Source organism: Rattus norvegicus, chromosome 9 (genome assembly GCF_036323735.1).
Source record: "Rattus norvegicus strain BN/NHsdMcwi chromosome 9, GRCr8, whole genome shotgun sequence".
Classification (NCBI taxonomy): Eukaryota; Metazoa; Chordata; class Mammalia; order Rodentia; family Muridae; genus Rattus; species Rattus norvegicus.
Genome location: NC_086027.1, coordinates 84,158,563 through 84,174,832, shown reverse-complemented (window position 1 = coordinate 84,174,832; position 16,270 = coordinate 84,158,563). Strand labels below are relative to the sequence as shown.

Genomic DNA, 16,270 nt, shown 5'->3' with positions numbered 1-16,270 from the left:
AAGTGCCAATGAGTCACAGGGACAGATAGGAGATTGGATCAGCCAGTGAAAGGAAAGCGTCAAGGTTCTAGATGGTTCTGGATGTCTGTGACCTAAGCAGGAAGGCGTGGCAACAGCAACCCCAAGGGAGGTGGAGTTTCAGAAGGAGATGGACAAGAAATACACCTTCAGAGACAAAGACATATTCCTGACACAGCAGAGGCGAGGTTCAAGGTGGGGAACCTGCCTCCTGAGTCTACCTGCAGGAGGTAATTGCACAGGGACTTTAGAAGGACGGGGGATGAAAGCATTTCCTTGCATTGAGGGAGTCCCCGGGAGCCAGGCTGGGTGGTGCTCACAGCTGCCCTAAGGGAGCTGGGTTATTCCCTTTCCAGATTTATACCCCGTCCAACCCAGGCCTGTCAGTGCTTGCCAGTGGGACCATGGGGGGTGTGTGTCCTGGCTAGGACACAGAACTGGAAGGAGATGGCCGTAGAGACAACCAGGATGGGCTGTCTAGAACACCAAACAGAAAGGAGCACTGTGCCTGTGTGGGAGCCCAGCCGAATTGGCAGGTGACTGACTTTCTTAATCTTCCCGATGGCCTGTCCTAGTCTCTTGCCTAGGACCCCCTATAAGATATTGTGAGATTCCCAAGGGCAGTGGCAGCCCAAAGAAGTCTCTGTCCTGGCTCAGGCCCTCCTCATCTGGTGCCTTGATGCCTTCTATCCCGGAGTCAGGGCAGAGCAGTTGTCAAGCGTCACCCCCTCCCAGCCCTCAAGGTGCCTGAGTCACTATCTAGGCACTGCCGGGCACCTGGCCAGCCAGAAGAGGTGGAGTCTGGCACCACCATGAACAAGAGGAGCTGTGATCTGAAGAAGCTAGAGCACCGACTTCTGCTCAGGCTTGCTTGGGTTTGAATCCTGCTCCCTCCACTTACTAGCAAGGTAACCTTGGGCAAGACACAGAGCTGCCTGAAGCCTCATTTCCACAATTGTAAGATAGGCATCCATGTAACACTTCCTTAACAACTGCTGACTGACTAATATAAGCGGCCAGCATTTGGGGTGCCGAGAGAGTGATGACCTTGTCCCGGGGGGGCCTGCTGTAGGTATAATGACCACATGCATTTTAGGTTTAGACAAGGTAATACAAGGTGTCCTGGGGATGCTTACAAACCACTGTAGCTTGTCCAGTATGCTGGTTGGTTTCCATTGTCAGCTTGACACAACCTAGAGTCTCCTGGGGTGCTGGCTAAATCCATGTCACCTTAACAGAAGCTAGAGTCATCAGAGAAGAGAAAACTTCAAAAGTCTCCATTAGATCAGACTGTAGGCAAGCTTGTAGAGCATCTTCCTTAGTGATTCATGGGGGAGAGGCCATCCCAATGTGAGCAGGGCCCCCTCTGGGCTGGTAGTCATAAGAAAGCAGGGTGAGCAAGCCATGAACCAATAAGCAGCATCCCTCCATGGCCTCTGCATCAGCTCCTGCCTCCAGGTTCCTGTTGGGGTTCCAGTCTTGGCTTCCTTTAATGATGAATCACAATGTGAAAGTGTAAGCCAAATAAACCCTTTCCTCTCCAACTTGCTTTTTGGTCTTGGTACTTCATAGCCATAGAAACTCTAAGATATCCGGGAAGAAGAAACTCTGAGGGATTCCCCAGATCACATTTGTCTACAGCCATATCTGCGAGAGATTGCCATGATTGATAATTGCTGTAGAAGGGGCCATCCCTCTGTGGGCGGCACCATCCCAAGACAGGTAGGTCAGGGCTGGACAAACGTTAGCTGAGCATGAGCCACAGAACAAAGCAGTAAGCAGAGTCTGTTATGGTTTCGGCTCCAGGTTCCTGCCCCGACTTTTCTCAGCGATGCATTGTGACCTGAGGGTGTAAAACAAAACAAACCCTTTCCTCCTCAAGTTGTTTTTTGGTTATAGTGTAATGATATTTGATGAGCTTCATCTAAGGTATTGTTTATTTTACCCGGGCATGCTTTTTACTGATAGGAAAGGGGGATGCAGTGTATGACCTTGGGAGGTAGGCTTTGAATACCACCATCTCTAGATCTGCAGTTGACATTGGTGGCAGAAGCTGGAAGGCTGTGATGGTCACCCCCAAAGCCCTTCAGCGACGCAGTAGTTCTGCTGCCCGCTTGACGACAGGGACTGATGACTGACCACTGATCACAATGGTCTCCAGGCCCACAAACACTGCATGGGGTACATGGTTTCCAGCCTCACTTTCACTAAAAAGGTGGCAAAGTTAGGAATCAGGAATCATCCCTGGGCATCTGCCCATCTGGTTGGATCCTATGTTCCAGGCAGTAGAGCTCAGTGGGCATTGACCGTCTACACACAGGACTGCCCCAAGTGGACTGAGCATACTCATGCTGGGCAGGCTGAGGACAGCTTTGGAGAAACCTAGACCTTGCCTGAACGCTCTGTCTCCTTTTCTTTCTGGGTTCTTGAGTTGAAAGCCAAGGATCACAGGCTTGCTCTCCTTGCCACACCTCCTGTATCTAAGCTTTTACTGACAGCATGAAGGGCTGTGCCAAAGCTCTGGGGGAAACAGATGTGGGTAGATCTGAACCTTAGTGCCTCACTCAGTGACTAAGCACCCCAGTGACGGACAGGAGGGGATCCAGTGGGTCTGGCAGAGTGCGATAGTCACCAGTCTATGTTCAGAAAGAAGTGGGAGCCAACAGTGAGGACAGCAAGAGAAAATAACACAGAGATAGTGACAGTGAGGGAAAATACTAATACCAAGTTTGGGGTGATGGATCTGACTGGCAGGAAAAGGAGGTGGAGACAACTGGGGGCTTAGTAGCCAGCGTTTATTATATCATTTCTTGTACTTTATTCCATGTGCTCTTTTGCATTACTGTGTTTTATTTGTTGTCACTGTTGTTGAACTCAGGACCTCACGCATGCTCAGCAAGTGCTCCATCCCCATTACTTCACTCTGTGTTCTTAAAAAATTGTTTGTTGGGGCTGGGGATTTAGCTCAGTGGTAGAGCGCTTGCCTAGGAAGCGCAAGGCCCTGGGTTCGGTCCCCAGCTCCGGAAAAAAAAATTGTTTGTTGTGGGTGGTGCATTGTAGCCTTTAGTCCCAGCCCTCAGGAGGCAGAGGCAGGTGGCTCTCTGCAAGTTCGAGGCCAGACTGGTCTACAGAGTGAGCTCCAGGACAGCCAGGGATACAGAGAAACTCTATCTTGGGGAAACAAAATTGAGACAAGGTCACACTAAGCGAGCGTGGATGACTACGCTGGTTTTGAACTTGTGATTTCCCTACCTCAACCTCTCAAATAGCTGGAGTTACAGGGCTATGCCACTATGCCTGGCTAATATTTTGTGACATGTACTGAGGATGTTTTATTCATGAACCTAACACACTGCTGGCTTTTAAAACAGGACCTAAGGACCTTGATTTATGATTTTTTAGGTGAATGGGATTTATCCAGAAGTAATGGACATCTCAGAGCTAGGGTGCCTCCATTTCTCTTATATGAGAATGTTAGGGGCTGGAGAGATGGCTCAGCGGTTAAGAGCACTGACTGCTCTTCCAGAGGTCCTGAGTTCAAATCCCAGCAACCACATGGTGACTCACAACCATCTGTAATGGGATCAGATGCCCTCTTCTGGTGTGACTGAAGACAGGGACAGTGTACTCATATATAATAAATCTTTTTTTTTTTAAAGAATACTTAAAAATACTTAAAAGCTGACTATCCCATTGCCTTACATACACAGAGTGCTTCACACATGTTAGAGCCTTCTCAGCATCCCGTGTCATGATAAAAGAAGATAATGAGTTGATCTTGGAAACATTTAGACATTCAAAGACTTAAGAACTCCTCGGGTATGGGAGAGAGGGAGGCTGATTTGCCTTATCCAGTGTCTGGCAAAACCTGAAGTATCCCTGAGCCTACTCAGGTTCTGTCCATGAAATTAGACACAGTCCTGGCCACTGGAGCCAGCAGCCTACACAGGATATCTGGCTTCTGAGAGAACAATACTCCATGCTGTGAGGCAGCAGGTTTGGAACAAAGAACTCGCCTCAGGAGACATGTTTCTTTTCACCTTCCTGAGCTTCCCGACCTCCTATTTCTGTAAACATGGTAGAATCTTCTACCCAGAGGGCCTTGTGGCGATGTTTGGTTCCATTGCATAAGTACTAATTAGATGCCTTCTTGTACCAAGCTCTTCTTCAGGACAGTCCCCTTAGCCCAAGTGCCTCCCCCAACCCACACTTCAGGAAACTGACTCTCAGAAAGGTTAGGCAGCTTTCCCAAGGTCATGAGCAAAAGTAGACACACTCTGGGCAGGGACAGTCTGGCTCCAACCATGCCTTTAACTGCTCTCCAATCTTCCCTGGTGGAGAGAGAGAGAGAGAGACAGTTGAAGATATCAAATGTGCCTGGCCCCAGTACAACCCACCCCAACAAATGCAGTCATGCTTCTCTCTCTCCCTCTCCCTCTCCCTCTCCCTCTCCCTCTCCCTCTCCCTCTCCCTCTCCCTCTCCCTCTCCCTCTCCCTCTCCCTCTCTCTCTCCCTCTCCCTCCCTCTCCCTCTCTCCTGCTAATATGTAGTTGAAATGAGAGGTCAGTCAAAGGTGTGGCACAGGAGCAAGGCATGAGTGACAGCATGTAGAAGGACATCTCTCTAAAGCTGTCCTTTGACAGCTGGAGGAAGGGAACGCCAGGGTCCCAACAGTCTGCATCAGTAAGTGGACGCAGGGTTTATGAAGATTCAGCCACAATGAAGGGTCTGCACTTTCTGCTCAAATGCCCATGGCCTCTCTGCTAATGGTTGCACATGATCTCAGAGTCCTTGAACAGCCCTGCTCCTGAGCCTAGGCTGCCTCTGCTCCATTCCCTGTACATGTTCCCCTGTTCCAGCAAATGCAAATGGAAGGCTTACCCCAATTTAACATTGCTTCACTACATGCTGTAGCCCCATGAACATCTGGACTTTCAAGTTTCTTTTACCCTGGATCTAATGAGCCCCCAAACCCTGTTTACCATGTTGGCTGGCCAGGAATGACTGTGGTCTGATGCCTGTGTGTCTGCCACTGGGCAGAAAGATGAATCTTTGAGAGACTTACTCCTGACCTCTCTATCCTCTCTGGTAGCTCTCAGTAGGGAATGTTGCATACATACATACATATGTACATACGTACGTACGTACGTACATACATACACACACACACACACACACACACACACACACACACACACACACCAACAAAACAAAACAAAACACTCTGTCCCAAGAGAGCTAGCCTATTGTCTGTTACAAGAACAGCAGCCAAGCACCCAAGAACTCAGTCTGGGTCCAAAGGAGAGCTGAGTGGGAAGGGCAAAAGAGGGGTCAAGACTAGTATCCAGGTTGGAGTCTGTTGCTGGTCACACAATCCCATTTCCTGGCTGACCCTCATAGCCCACAGAGGGTTTTAAGAGTGCTAGAACAACACCTCCTTCTCCTGTGATTGGCAAGTGCAGACTGTGTTGTGTGGGTGGGACTAAAATGATGTTTGCAGGAATCCAGAAATAGTGAGTCCTCGAGCAAGAGATAAAACCTAGGGCATTCTGAGTTTCTAGGGCATTCTGGGTAGAAACTCCGATTGTCATGAAATATAGGGAACTCGAGTCTAAGACCTACAGATCTAAGACCTTCTTTTGCCCTGGGCTTTCTCATCTGTCCAATTTGAAGGAGTGATTCGAGTTTCTCAAAGGGGAAAAACTTTCATGAACGCTTGGCCCAGAATTGCCGCTGTTCTCCACCAGACAGGCAAGGTGATGGGTTGGTTTGATTAATGGGTTTTTGTTTTGTTAGTGGTGATGGTTTTTGTTTGTTTTGTTTGCCTGTTTTCTTTTTGAGATAGGGTCTCTCTGTAGCTCTGGCTGACCTGGAACTCACCATGTACCCAAGGCTGGCCTTGAACTCTCAGAGGTCTGCCTGGGCTAAGATTATCGGCATGACCACCATACTTGGCTTTTGATTCAGAATGTGTAATGTTGCTCTGCCCTGTCTACTTTGACTCCCTCATTGGCTTTGCAAAAGAGACAAGATGGTCCTTGCTCTCCCAGGATGAAGAAAAGGAAAATGAAGTCTCTGGTGTCCTGCCCAAGGTCACATGGGGGTTCATTAGTGGTGGAATTAAGATTCTTCCGAGAATAGAGTTCAGCTTTGTCTTACACACGACAGTATTTATAGCCTGCCTATGTCTACTTAAAATTGTATATGTGGGTATATGACTTCTTGAACCCTCCTCTCCCCCTGTTTCTTTATCTCCTTCCTTCCCAGTCTGAATTGCATGGCCAGACAAAATCATTCCCTTCATAGCCCTGACCTCTCTCCCCACCCCTTTAACTTCAGCATTCTCATTTGTCTAACCATGAACCTGTTAAACCACATCACTAACTGAAAGGTAGCCATAGGGAAACTGGGAAGCTTACCTGCAAACACATTCACTTTCAGTGGACCTCCGTGTTGTCTGGCACTTCTTCAGCTAGTCCTCCAGATAGAACCACGACTAGGAATAGGTTGTCACTAAAACTAAAAGTACGTCAGCTAGCAATCCTGTCCTGGAAGCAGTGGCCAAGGTGAAATTCCAGCTACTGGGCCCAATGGTAGGAAACTTGTTTTGAGACAGGGGCTTTTTCAGAGACCCTGTTGACCACACAATTAAGGAATATCCCGGTGGCTAACCTCCCACCTGGGTCATGGATATGGACTGAAATCTTCAGAGTCAGACTTTTCTCTTTTTTCTGGTCAATTTCTAATTGGCAAAGAGACGAGACATGGGTTATGAAAATACTCAAGGTTGTTGAGAAACGTCATGCCGAATTGGTCTACAGGGAAGCCAGAGACTTTAGGAATTATTGACCAGGTGGATACACATGGAGTAAGAAGGCCTTCTAGGCCCAAATCTCACTAGTGAATCCCTTAAACTAGATATCTAAAGCTGGCCTAGTCACCACTAACTTCACTTCACTATCCAAACGCTAGGTAGGTATAATGCAAAACAGTTTAAAGACGCTGGGGGGTCTTTCTTTTGCTTTGTGTTGAGATGGGATCTTTCTTGCTGTGTTATGCAAGGCTGTCCTGGAATTCGCTATTTAACCAAAGTTGACCTCAAATTCCCTATCCCACCTCAGCCTCCCCAGTGCTGGGATTACAGGTGTGTGCCACCGTGCTTGGTCAGAGAATGAATTTTTTAAAGCATATGATACGGTTATAAAATAAAAGACAGTATTGTTAATCCCTTTAACGAGGATTCTTGGAGAGTCGTTACATGGCAAAACCCTGGCAAAAACTCTGTACTAGGGGTACAGTAGCACATAAGTCTTAAGGAGCTCGTATGCTTTCCTCGAGGAAGACAGTAAACAAACATAAAACTCAAAGGGCCAACGAGATGGCTCAGCAGATAAAAGTGCTTACAGAACCAACCCGATGACCTGAGTTTGACCCCCCAGATTCCATGGTGGAAGGTGAAAAGCAAGGCCTGGAAGTTGTTCTGTGACCTCTCCACACTCACCGTGGCACTTGTGCACTTACACACACCATCACAATGACGACGACGATGATGATGATGATGATTGATTGATTGATTGATTGATTGATTGATTGATTAAAAACCACACAAGGTAAAGAAGCAGAAAGGGATGGGAGGCTACTGCTTGAGGCTGAAGAAGAAATAGTTCTCTAAGAAGACAGTATTACAACCAGGCGTTCTGGCACATGCCTTTCATACCAACACTTGGAAGGCAAAGGCAGGTAGGTCCAGTAAGGTCAAGGCCAGCCTGGTGTACATTCTACATAGTAAATTCCAGGTCAGCCAAAGCTACATAGAAAAACTTTGTCAATAACAACAACAACAACAATACAATCAAGACCTGATTGAAGCATTGGCTACAAAAAAACCTGGAAAGGCTGCTCTTAAAAGAACAGGCAAGCAAGACTTAAATGGAAGGTAGGAGGGAGAGACTATAGCAAGATGAGCTCCCAGAGTACAAAAAGCCTCAAAGGCTGTGTTTTAGGCACAGAGGCCAGCACATTTGTGTTCTGGGGGACAGAGATCATAGCCGTGTGGAGAACATGCTATAGGGAGTCAAAGTAGACCACAGCCCTGCTGGGAGGTGACTTTTCAGGCATTCAGAAACATGGGGACCGTGGCTTGGACTACTGGTGTAGCAGGAGGAAGTGAGACTAGCTCTCACTAAATCAGGGTACCAACGGCCCTCCCAAACAGCCATGCCTGCCCTATCCCAACTCCTTGGCCAGCTTCTCTTTACGTATTTGCCTTTCCAATTGTTCAGACCCAGGGGCGAGTCTAGATCCCTCTAGATGTTTTCCCTCCTCTCAGAAGTTGGTTGTGGAATGGCCTGTTGAGATCTAACAATGTCTGCTAATGTGTCTCTCCCCATTCCTTCCTTTTCCATTTTTTCTTGCAGGGGGGTTTGCTTTAAGGAAAGATTTTTCTCTCAGATGAGAAGAGATATAAGAAATCTTCCTCCCTCCCTGCCTTAATACGGTGCCATATGAGGCCATGATTATTACTACATCACTTGGAGCTGAGGCAGCCATTTTGAGATCCTGAGGGAAGATGTCATCAGCCTACTGCTCCACTGCCAGAGGAGAAAGCTGGAAATACTGGAGTTATTGGTGACGTCAGCCCTACTCTGACTTCTAACAGGGTAATGAATATCTGCATTGTTTAAGCCATGACTACACATGGATTCCATTATTGGCAGCCAAACACAATTCTAGTAAAAGAGTAGGAAGGAAGGCCAGGCATGTTGGCATCTGCCTGTAATCCCAGACATCCTGTCTCACAAAAAAAAAAAAAAAAAAAGGGGGTGGGGGAGGGGAGTATAAGATTTTCCTTCACTACTGTGTGAGCATGCAATGTAGTTCTTTCTGTAAGCCCCTAGAAATGCTACAATTCTTATGCAACAAACATTCAACAACCCCAAAGTAGATATACTAAAATGAAAACCCCAGCAGACTGTGCTGGTACGCACTCAGGAGGCGAAGGCAGGAAGATCCTGAGCTCAAGGTCAGTCTAGATACATAAGGAGATCCCACCTCTAATAATAATAATAATAATAATAATAATAATAACAATAACATAATAGTAGTAATAATAATGTGGAGAAGGAGAAGCGGAAGAAGAAGACATCATGAAGTAGCATGGGGACCATGGCATTACTCTGCCTACCACAGCTGTTAAATGTAAACATAGGCCTAGAGAAATCTCCCAGTACCAAGGTACATTTGACATCTGAGCTTTCAAATGACTGCAGAAGAGAGCAGAGGAGCCCAAGGTGACCAACTATCTTAGAAGGGCCTGTTTGTAAGGCTTCATGTGGCACCTGGGCCTCTGGTTCTCAGTGTCCCGGGGAACAGTGGATGGATATAGAGGCATCACTGTACGTAGACTGTGTAAGGAATATGGTTTGTGGCAAATACTCACTTTCCACTGTCATTCGGAGATTTTGGTAAATGCTAGGCAGAGGTGGTTAGACAAGCCTCCAGGAAAATCTCCAGTGGGTTTCCAGGGGTACTGTATCCCTTGAGACTTGGGTATGGAAACCTGACCAAGTTGAATGAATGAAGAGAGAGAGTCACATAAAAGCTAGGGTCAGGTGGACTGCAAGCACCGTGACGGAGAGCAACTAACTACTAAAAGAACTAGGACCTGAGCACATTTACTATGGCCAGCACAGGCAGGGGGGAGGCTCTGTGGGAGGAGCAGGCTTGGGCTGTAAACACCCAGGGAAGCTGTAGTTGCTACTTTGGCCTATGATTCATAATCATTCATGCTTGGACCAGAGGAAGGCTTTGCTCTTCCTAGTTTGACCAAAGAAAGCTTTGGTGCTTTCCCATGGATCTGTGGTGTTGGTCCCTGACGTGGCTGAACCCATGTCAAAAATCCACATTGCCTCAGGGTGTCGTTCACCCCTCATATGTTAACTCAGGCCTTCTTTTCTGTCCCCACACATGGACAGAAATACTACAGGGAAATGTTTTTATGATTAAAGGAAGAGCATGCTTTGCACGCACCCCGATGGGAGTTAAGGGATAAACTTCCCCAGACCCCGCCTGTGTCCTTCCCCTTCCACCCAGTTGTCAGTCATTAAAGCACAACTGCAACTGACCTCAACCACGGGCACAAGTACGTGAAAACTCTGATTCCTCTGATGTGAAGGTGACTTGGAGGGTACAGCGGTCCGGAAGTCCTTGATCTTTTCATATGCTAAACACCATGAAGTCCAAACAAAACCTTTCTTCTTTTGTTTGTTTGCTTTTTGTAGTTCTAGGGTCTGAACACAGGGCCTTGTAAACACCGAGGAAGCCCTCTACCACTACCAGTAAGCCATACCCACTAACGGAATAAAACATTTCTGAGAGGGACTTTAGTCTTATCAACTGCTCAGTGCCAACTTCCTGAGGGCCCCATCTCTGGACTACAATAGTTCATTGAATGAATACATGCTTATCAGATGTTCCAAGTACCATACTGAGAACGGAGGATCCAAAGAAGAGTGCAGCGTAGCCCTTGCCTTGGTTCACAAACAACTACGGCACACGCTGGTGTGCTGTGGTTATACTACGTGTGAGTGGACACCCTGAAGTCTCAGGTGGTTCTTTATTCATTGCCCTGCTGGGTGTGTACACAGTCCTGAGCTTGTCTGGGCCTCACGACTGAAGTGGTTACCTCAGTTTTACAAATGAAGAACTGAATCCAAAGGCCAAACAGGTTTAGAGTTTTGCCTGATAATTCAGATCTTTTCTATTCCTTCTGCTGTATGAGTGGGTTCATAGGAAACATGAGAAGGTCTTCAGAGTGGCCACTGTGTCCTGTGATCATCAAGACTCCTTCCTTTGCCCAGACCACGGCCCATGTTTGCAAGCAGCTTAACCAAATGCCCTTGTCCATGTTCTTTTTACGAATGAGCACCTCCCCCAACCTTGGTGTTAGGGATGGAACCCAGAACTTCATGAATGATAAGCATGCTACCAACTGAACTACACCCTCAGCCTCTCCCAACCAGCCTTAATTCTCCTAACCAGATGTCAAGGAATAGAAACAGAGAGCTTGTGAATTTTACTGTATTCTTTTCTTTGTCTTCTCTAAGTCAAACGCCACTAGCTACTTTGTTGACAGAAAGTTTGCCATCTCTGTATATATTACACATTGAGCTATGCTGGCAAACCGCTCATCCCTATGAAGAGAATGGGAACAAATGCTGGTGAAATCTTGTTCAAGTGGTGACTAGCCTGGGAATCAGATTTCTTATGGCCATGAAAACCAGCACCTGGGCTCCTACTGAGGGATTTTTTCTGGTGGGAGTAATGTATGTCTGAGAAAGAAGAAATAGCTTTTAGAAAGGCCTGTCCTAGTACGAAATGGAAATAAAACGTAGAAATAGGAATCGCTTCGGTTCTACAAGCCAAGAACTCAGTGACACTAAGTCACTTGTCCAAGGTTGCATAGGGCCATCCGGCTGTTGTCCCAGGGGCTCTAGGTTCAGCGCTCCGCCGCAGCAGATAGGCGGTGGTGGCGGGAGCTCACTAATAGTGACGGCGCTAATGACGGAGCCACTGACCGGCGAGTGGCCGGTGAAAGGTAGCAGATTCTCGCGTCGGCCCTCACAGATTGGCTGCGCCCCTCGGCTTTGAGGGACAGTGTACGGAATCGGCACCCTGGGGCTCAGGCTCTGTAGTTCTAGGTCCTCGGCCTCCCACAGGTGTGGGCGAAAGCCTGCCATCTCGGCCGGGGACCAGCAGGCGGCGGTCTTCTGTAAGGGGGTCTCTGGCGACCAGTCCCAGCTGCCCAACCCGCCCGAGCCCGGGAGGCGACGCTGGGAGGACAGCGGAGAAAGTCGGGGACAGCCGCTTTTGAAGGATTGCTTGAGCTTCATCCGCCCTAAATCGGAACACCTGCACTATGGGCGTCTGCATGACGCAGGTGCAATCGAGACACGCTCAGTCACCGCGCCCTGCGTCCCTACTTCGGACCTTGAGAATCCGGGGCGTCGGCTCAAAACTAGGAGCGAATACGGGCCGCAGCTTCTAAGCCAAACCCGACAGGTGAGGAAATCCGGACCGGCAAGGGGAGGGGATTCGACTAGGCTTCACTCCTGGTGGCCACCTACCCTGACGGGGGTGTAGTCTTTAGACCACCCCGCCCCATGGTGGGCGGGCTGAGCGCGCAGGTCCCGCCTCCTTCATATAAGAGTGGTGCGGCACTGCAGCTCCGCAGATCTCACCGAGACCCGTGACCCCGACTCTACGTGAGACGTACATCCCAAACTCATCATGGTGAGTGAGGCCCCACCCCGGGATCTCTCTGGTCCTGTCAAAAAATGCTCCGCTCCTCTAGGGAACCTTCCTGAGGACCCTTTCATTAGCATTCCGAGTCTCCAGGAGATGTAAGAGTTTTGCGCTTCCCCCACCCCTCCTGGTGACTTTGGCCTAGAGTGTTATCCACCTTCATAAACTGGGGACTGAGGGAGGGTGCTTCACTAGCAGAGAGGAGCCCTCCTATAGTGCCCTCCGGCTTGGGGCCAAGCGTCTGTGCCCCAACCCTCCTGAGGGGAGTCAAGAGTTCCTGCACCCAGTGCTCTCCTTGGGCGGCAGAAGATCTGCTCCGCTGCCCCCGCCACCCATACCTCCTGAGTGAGTCCCTGGAACTGACCGAACACGTGCTTGGCGCGGGTTGGTGTTAGGGGTTACTTGGTACCGCACCCCGTCTTCCTCTATGCCTCCTTCCCATCTACACCCCCCACATGACTCAGCACCCCCTCCTGAGCCAGGAGGGGTGGCGGGAATGGGGTTCGGCCTCGGGAGGCAAGCGGGCCCCTCCTACCCGAGTGCGGGTGCTCGGAGGACAGGCAGAGACAGCTGGCGCTGAACGACAGCCCCGGCCGAGGCCAGGTTGGCGGGGGAAGGGAAAGAGGTGTATGAAGAGGGTTGTATTTATAGCCCGGAGCGGGGGCAGAAACCCAATCCAAGCTTTCAGCTGGGAAGTAACTGGAAAGACTCCAGTGGGAAAGCAGACTGTAAGGCCCAGGTACAGATGGCGCTCCCCTGGCCTTGTGCAGCAAGGCGGGTTTCCTCAAGGGCCTCCTAGCAGGTTCCACTTCCTTTTCTGGGTATTTAGAAATTGTCGTGCCCCACCCCACCCCCACAAGCCATTTGGTTGTGGAAAGAGAGGCGTACGAGTCTTAGAGACCTGGGTGTTGAGGGGTTAAATTACAGAACCCCTTAGGCAGAGCCTTAAGTTGGTCAGGGCTCCAGTTTGTATACCTGTATTGCCCGCCCCTGCCGTCAGCGCTTACCCGCATTATCGCTGCTATTTCTATGCGGGCTGAGGCGAGGATGGAGGTGGTGAAGCAACGCAGAGTGTGGGGGTGGAGGTGAGGAGAGGAGCCAGATGGGATTGATCCCTCAGGGCCAGATGGAATTTAAAGTGAAGATTCCAGCATCCTGAAGGCCAGAATGGTCAGTTGATACCAGATGGAAGGTTGAGACACCTCTTTGCCCCCAGGAAAGAAAGGGAGAGGGTTGTGAGAAATTTTAGTTAATCTTCAAGACAAAGATTAACCAGGTAGGAAGCTGCTGGCTATAAACTGTAAAATGTATTTCTGGAAGTTGCACGGACTGGAAGCAACTGGAAAGTCTGTCTTTCCGTGTATATCCCTTTGTGTCTCTTTCTCTCTCCCTGCACCCCCCGTTATAATTGCTGAAGCCCTCCCTGTCGGGTGTGCATGTCCTCTCTGTCCTCTCTTGGTATCCTGTGGATGTAACAGGATTATACAGCTCTCACTTGATAAATTCTCTACTGAGAAGTAGGCTAAGGGGTTGGTCTGCCCTTCTGGATGCCTCCAGTCTGGGGAACCCTGTATTGAGGAGACCCGGAGAGGCTGCCAGCTGCTTCTGACCTCTGTGAGCCCCGACCTTACCATACTTTGACCAACTGAGCAGTCTCAGCTAATAGGCAAGAGGATGAGAAAGAAGCTAATGAAGTGAGTAGTTCTGGATGACGACTTATGCTGTGACCTTCTCTGTATTCCTCAGCGTGAGTGCATTTCAGTCCATGTGGGCCAGGCAGGTGTCCAGATGGGCAATGCCTGCTGGGAGCTCTACTGCCTGGAACATGGGATTCAGCCTGATGGGCAGATGCCTAGCGATAAGACCATTGGTGGAGGGGATGACTCCTTCACCACCTTCTTCTGTGAAACTGGAGCTGGAAAACATGTGCCTCGGGCAGTCTTTGTGGATCTGGAGCCTACTGTAATTGGTGAGCAGGGCGGGTTCCCTTTGAGGAAGGTGGAGAGTGTGTCTTTTAAAGAATGTCTTGACTGGGTTTTTGTGACCTTTGAAGCCTCTTGATTTTATTTGATGCTGAAGATGGACGCTGATCCCAGGTTGGCAGGAAGATGAGCTAACTCTTTCATCTATCTGGCTTCAACTGCCACTCCGTGGGTGGGGAGGAGGAAGGAGCATAGTCGTGTGGTTTTTTTTGCCCTAGCAATGTGCTATTCGGTCTTTCAGATGAGATCCGAAATGGCCCGTACCGCCAGCTCTTCCACCCAGAACAGCTTATCACTGGGAAGGAAGATGCAGCCAACAACTATGCCCGTGGTCACTACACCATTGGCAAGGAGATCATCGACCCAGTGCTGGACCGGATCCGCAAGCTGGTGAGACTGCAGCCTGGCAGGGAGGGAGCTTTGGACTCTGTGCTCAGGAAAGTGTTGAGGTCCATTTCTAGGATCATCACTAGTTGTGTTTTAGAATTTGATGCTGTTAGGGGATGGACGTTCAGTCTTTGTCCTAACATCTGAGATACTTTAGACCTTGTAAAACTAGAAAATGCCTCAGGCCTTCCCCCCACCTATATTGTTCTTTCTTCCTTGCCTTTCAGTCTGATCAGTGTACAGGACTCCAGGGCTTTCTGGTGTTCCACAGCTTTGGAGGAGGCACTGGCTCTGGCTTCACCTCTCTGCTGATGGAACGGCTTTCTGTTGACTATGGCAAGAAGTCCAAGCTGGAGTTCTCCATCTACCCAGCCCCACAAGTGTCCACGGCTGTAGTGGAGCCCTATAACTCCATCCTGACCACCCATACCACCCTGGAACACTCGGACTGTGCCTTCATGGTGGACAACGAGGCCATTTATGACATCTGTCGCCGTAACCTGGATATTGAGCGCCCAACCTATACCAACCTCAACCGCCTCATCAGCCAAATTGTCTCCTCCATCACAGCTTCCTTGCGCTTTGATGGGGCCCTCAATGTGGACCTGACAGAGTTCCAGACCAACCTGGTACCCTACCCTCGCATCCACTTCCCCTTGGCTACCTACGCACCAGTCATTTCTGCAGAGAAGGCCTACCATGAGCAGCTGTCAGTGGCAGAGATCACCAATGCCTGTTTTGAGCCTGCCAACCAGATGGTGAAATGTGACCCTCGGCATGGCAAGTACATGGCCTGCTGCCTGCTGTACCGGGGAGATGTGGTGCCCAAGGATGTGAACGCTGCCATCGCTGCCATCAAGACGAAGCGCAGCATCCAGTTTGTGGACTGGTGCCCCACAGGCTTCAAGGTCGGTATCAACTACCAGCCTCCCACCGTGGTGCCTGGGGGCGACCTGGCCAAGGTGCAGCGTGCAGTGTGCATGCTGAGCAACACAACCGCCATTGCTGAAGCCTGGGCCCGCCTGGACCACAAGTTTGACTTGATGTATGCCAAGAGGGCTTTTGTACACTGGTATGTGGGTGAGGGAATGGAGGAGGGGGAGTTCTCCGAGGCTCGAGAGGATATGGCTGCCCTGGAGAAAGATTATGAGGAAGTAGGCATCGACTCCTATGAGGACGAGGATGAGGGAGAAGAATAGACAGCTACTTGGAGCCCTGTTCACTGTGTTTATTGCAAAATCCTTTCGAAATAAACAGTCTCCTTGCATGGTTTCTTGTCCCCTTTGTAACTGCTTGAGCTTCTGCTTGTCCCCCTCTTTCTGCTTTGGCTGCTACCTCCTGTTACTTGCTGCTTGTGACCTTTTATTTTACCTTTACATGGCTGAAGGTGAGACTTGCCAAAGGGTCCCACATTGAGCCTCAGAAAGTATGAACCTAAGGACTTCGATGTAAGGTCCTAAGGACGCTCAGGATAGGAAAGAAACAAGGACCAAATCCTGGACCTGTCTGTCCAGCTACAAGCTATTACAAGATACAAGTCTTCACTTTTTGAAATAGGAACTGATGTCTGAGTGTCTGTG

General features: G+C 49.4%; 1 protein-coding gene and 1 pseudogene across 5 annotated transcripts; both read left to right on the top strand.

Moving 5' to 3' along the window:
* The first annotated feature begins 148 nt into the window (after positions 1-148).
* Positions 149-11,395, top strand: LOC102554903 (uncharacterized; annotated as a pseudogene).
* Tuba4a (tubulin, alpha 4A) lies at positions 792-15,962 on the top strand. 5 transcript variants are annotated; one of them, XM_063267230.1, is made up of 6 exons: positions 792-926; positions 8,436-8,678; positions 11,736-12,309; positions 14,068-14,290; positions 14,545-14,693; positions 14,918-15,957. In XM_063267230.1, the coding sequence occupies exons 3-6, from the start codon at positions 12,307-12,309 to the stop codon at positions 15,887-15,889; spliced, it is 1,347 nt and encodes a 448-aa protein (XP_063123300.1). In that variant the 5' UTR covers positions 792-926; positions 8,436-8,678; positions 11,736-12,306; the 3' UTR covers positions 15,890-15,957. The 5 variants fall into 5 exon arrangements, with proteins under 5 accessions (XP_063123300.1, XP_006245289.1, NP_001007005.1 ...); XM_006245227.4 differs by lacking the exons at positions 792-926; positions 8,436-8,678 and having other exon boundaries at positions 11,382-12,078; NM_001007004.2 differs by lacking the exons at positions 792-926; positions 8,436-8,678 and having other exon boundaries at positions 12,249-12,309; positions 14,918-15,962.
* Positions 15,963-16,270: the final 308 nt, after the last annotated feature.

Coding starts and splice junctions, on each gene's coding strand:
- Tuba4a (NM_001007004.2), top strand. Junction 14,291..14,544: donor TCTGGAGCCTACTGTAATTG/GTGAGCAGGGCG, acceptor TCGGTCTTTCAG/ATGAGATCCGAAATGGCCCG. Junction 14,694..14,917: donor TGGACCGGATCCGCAAGCTG/GTGAGACTGCAG, acceptor CTTGCCTTTCAG/TCTGATCAGTGTACAGGACT.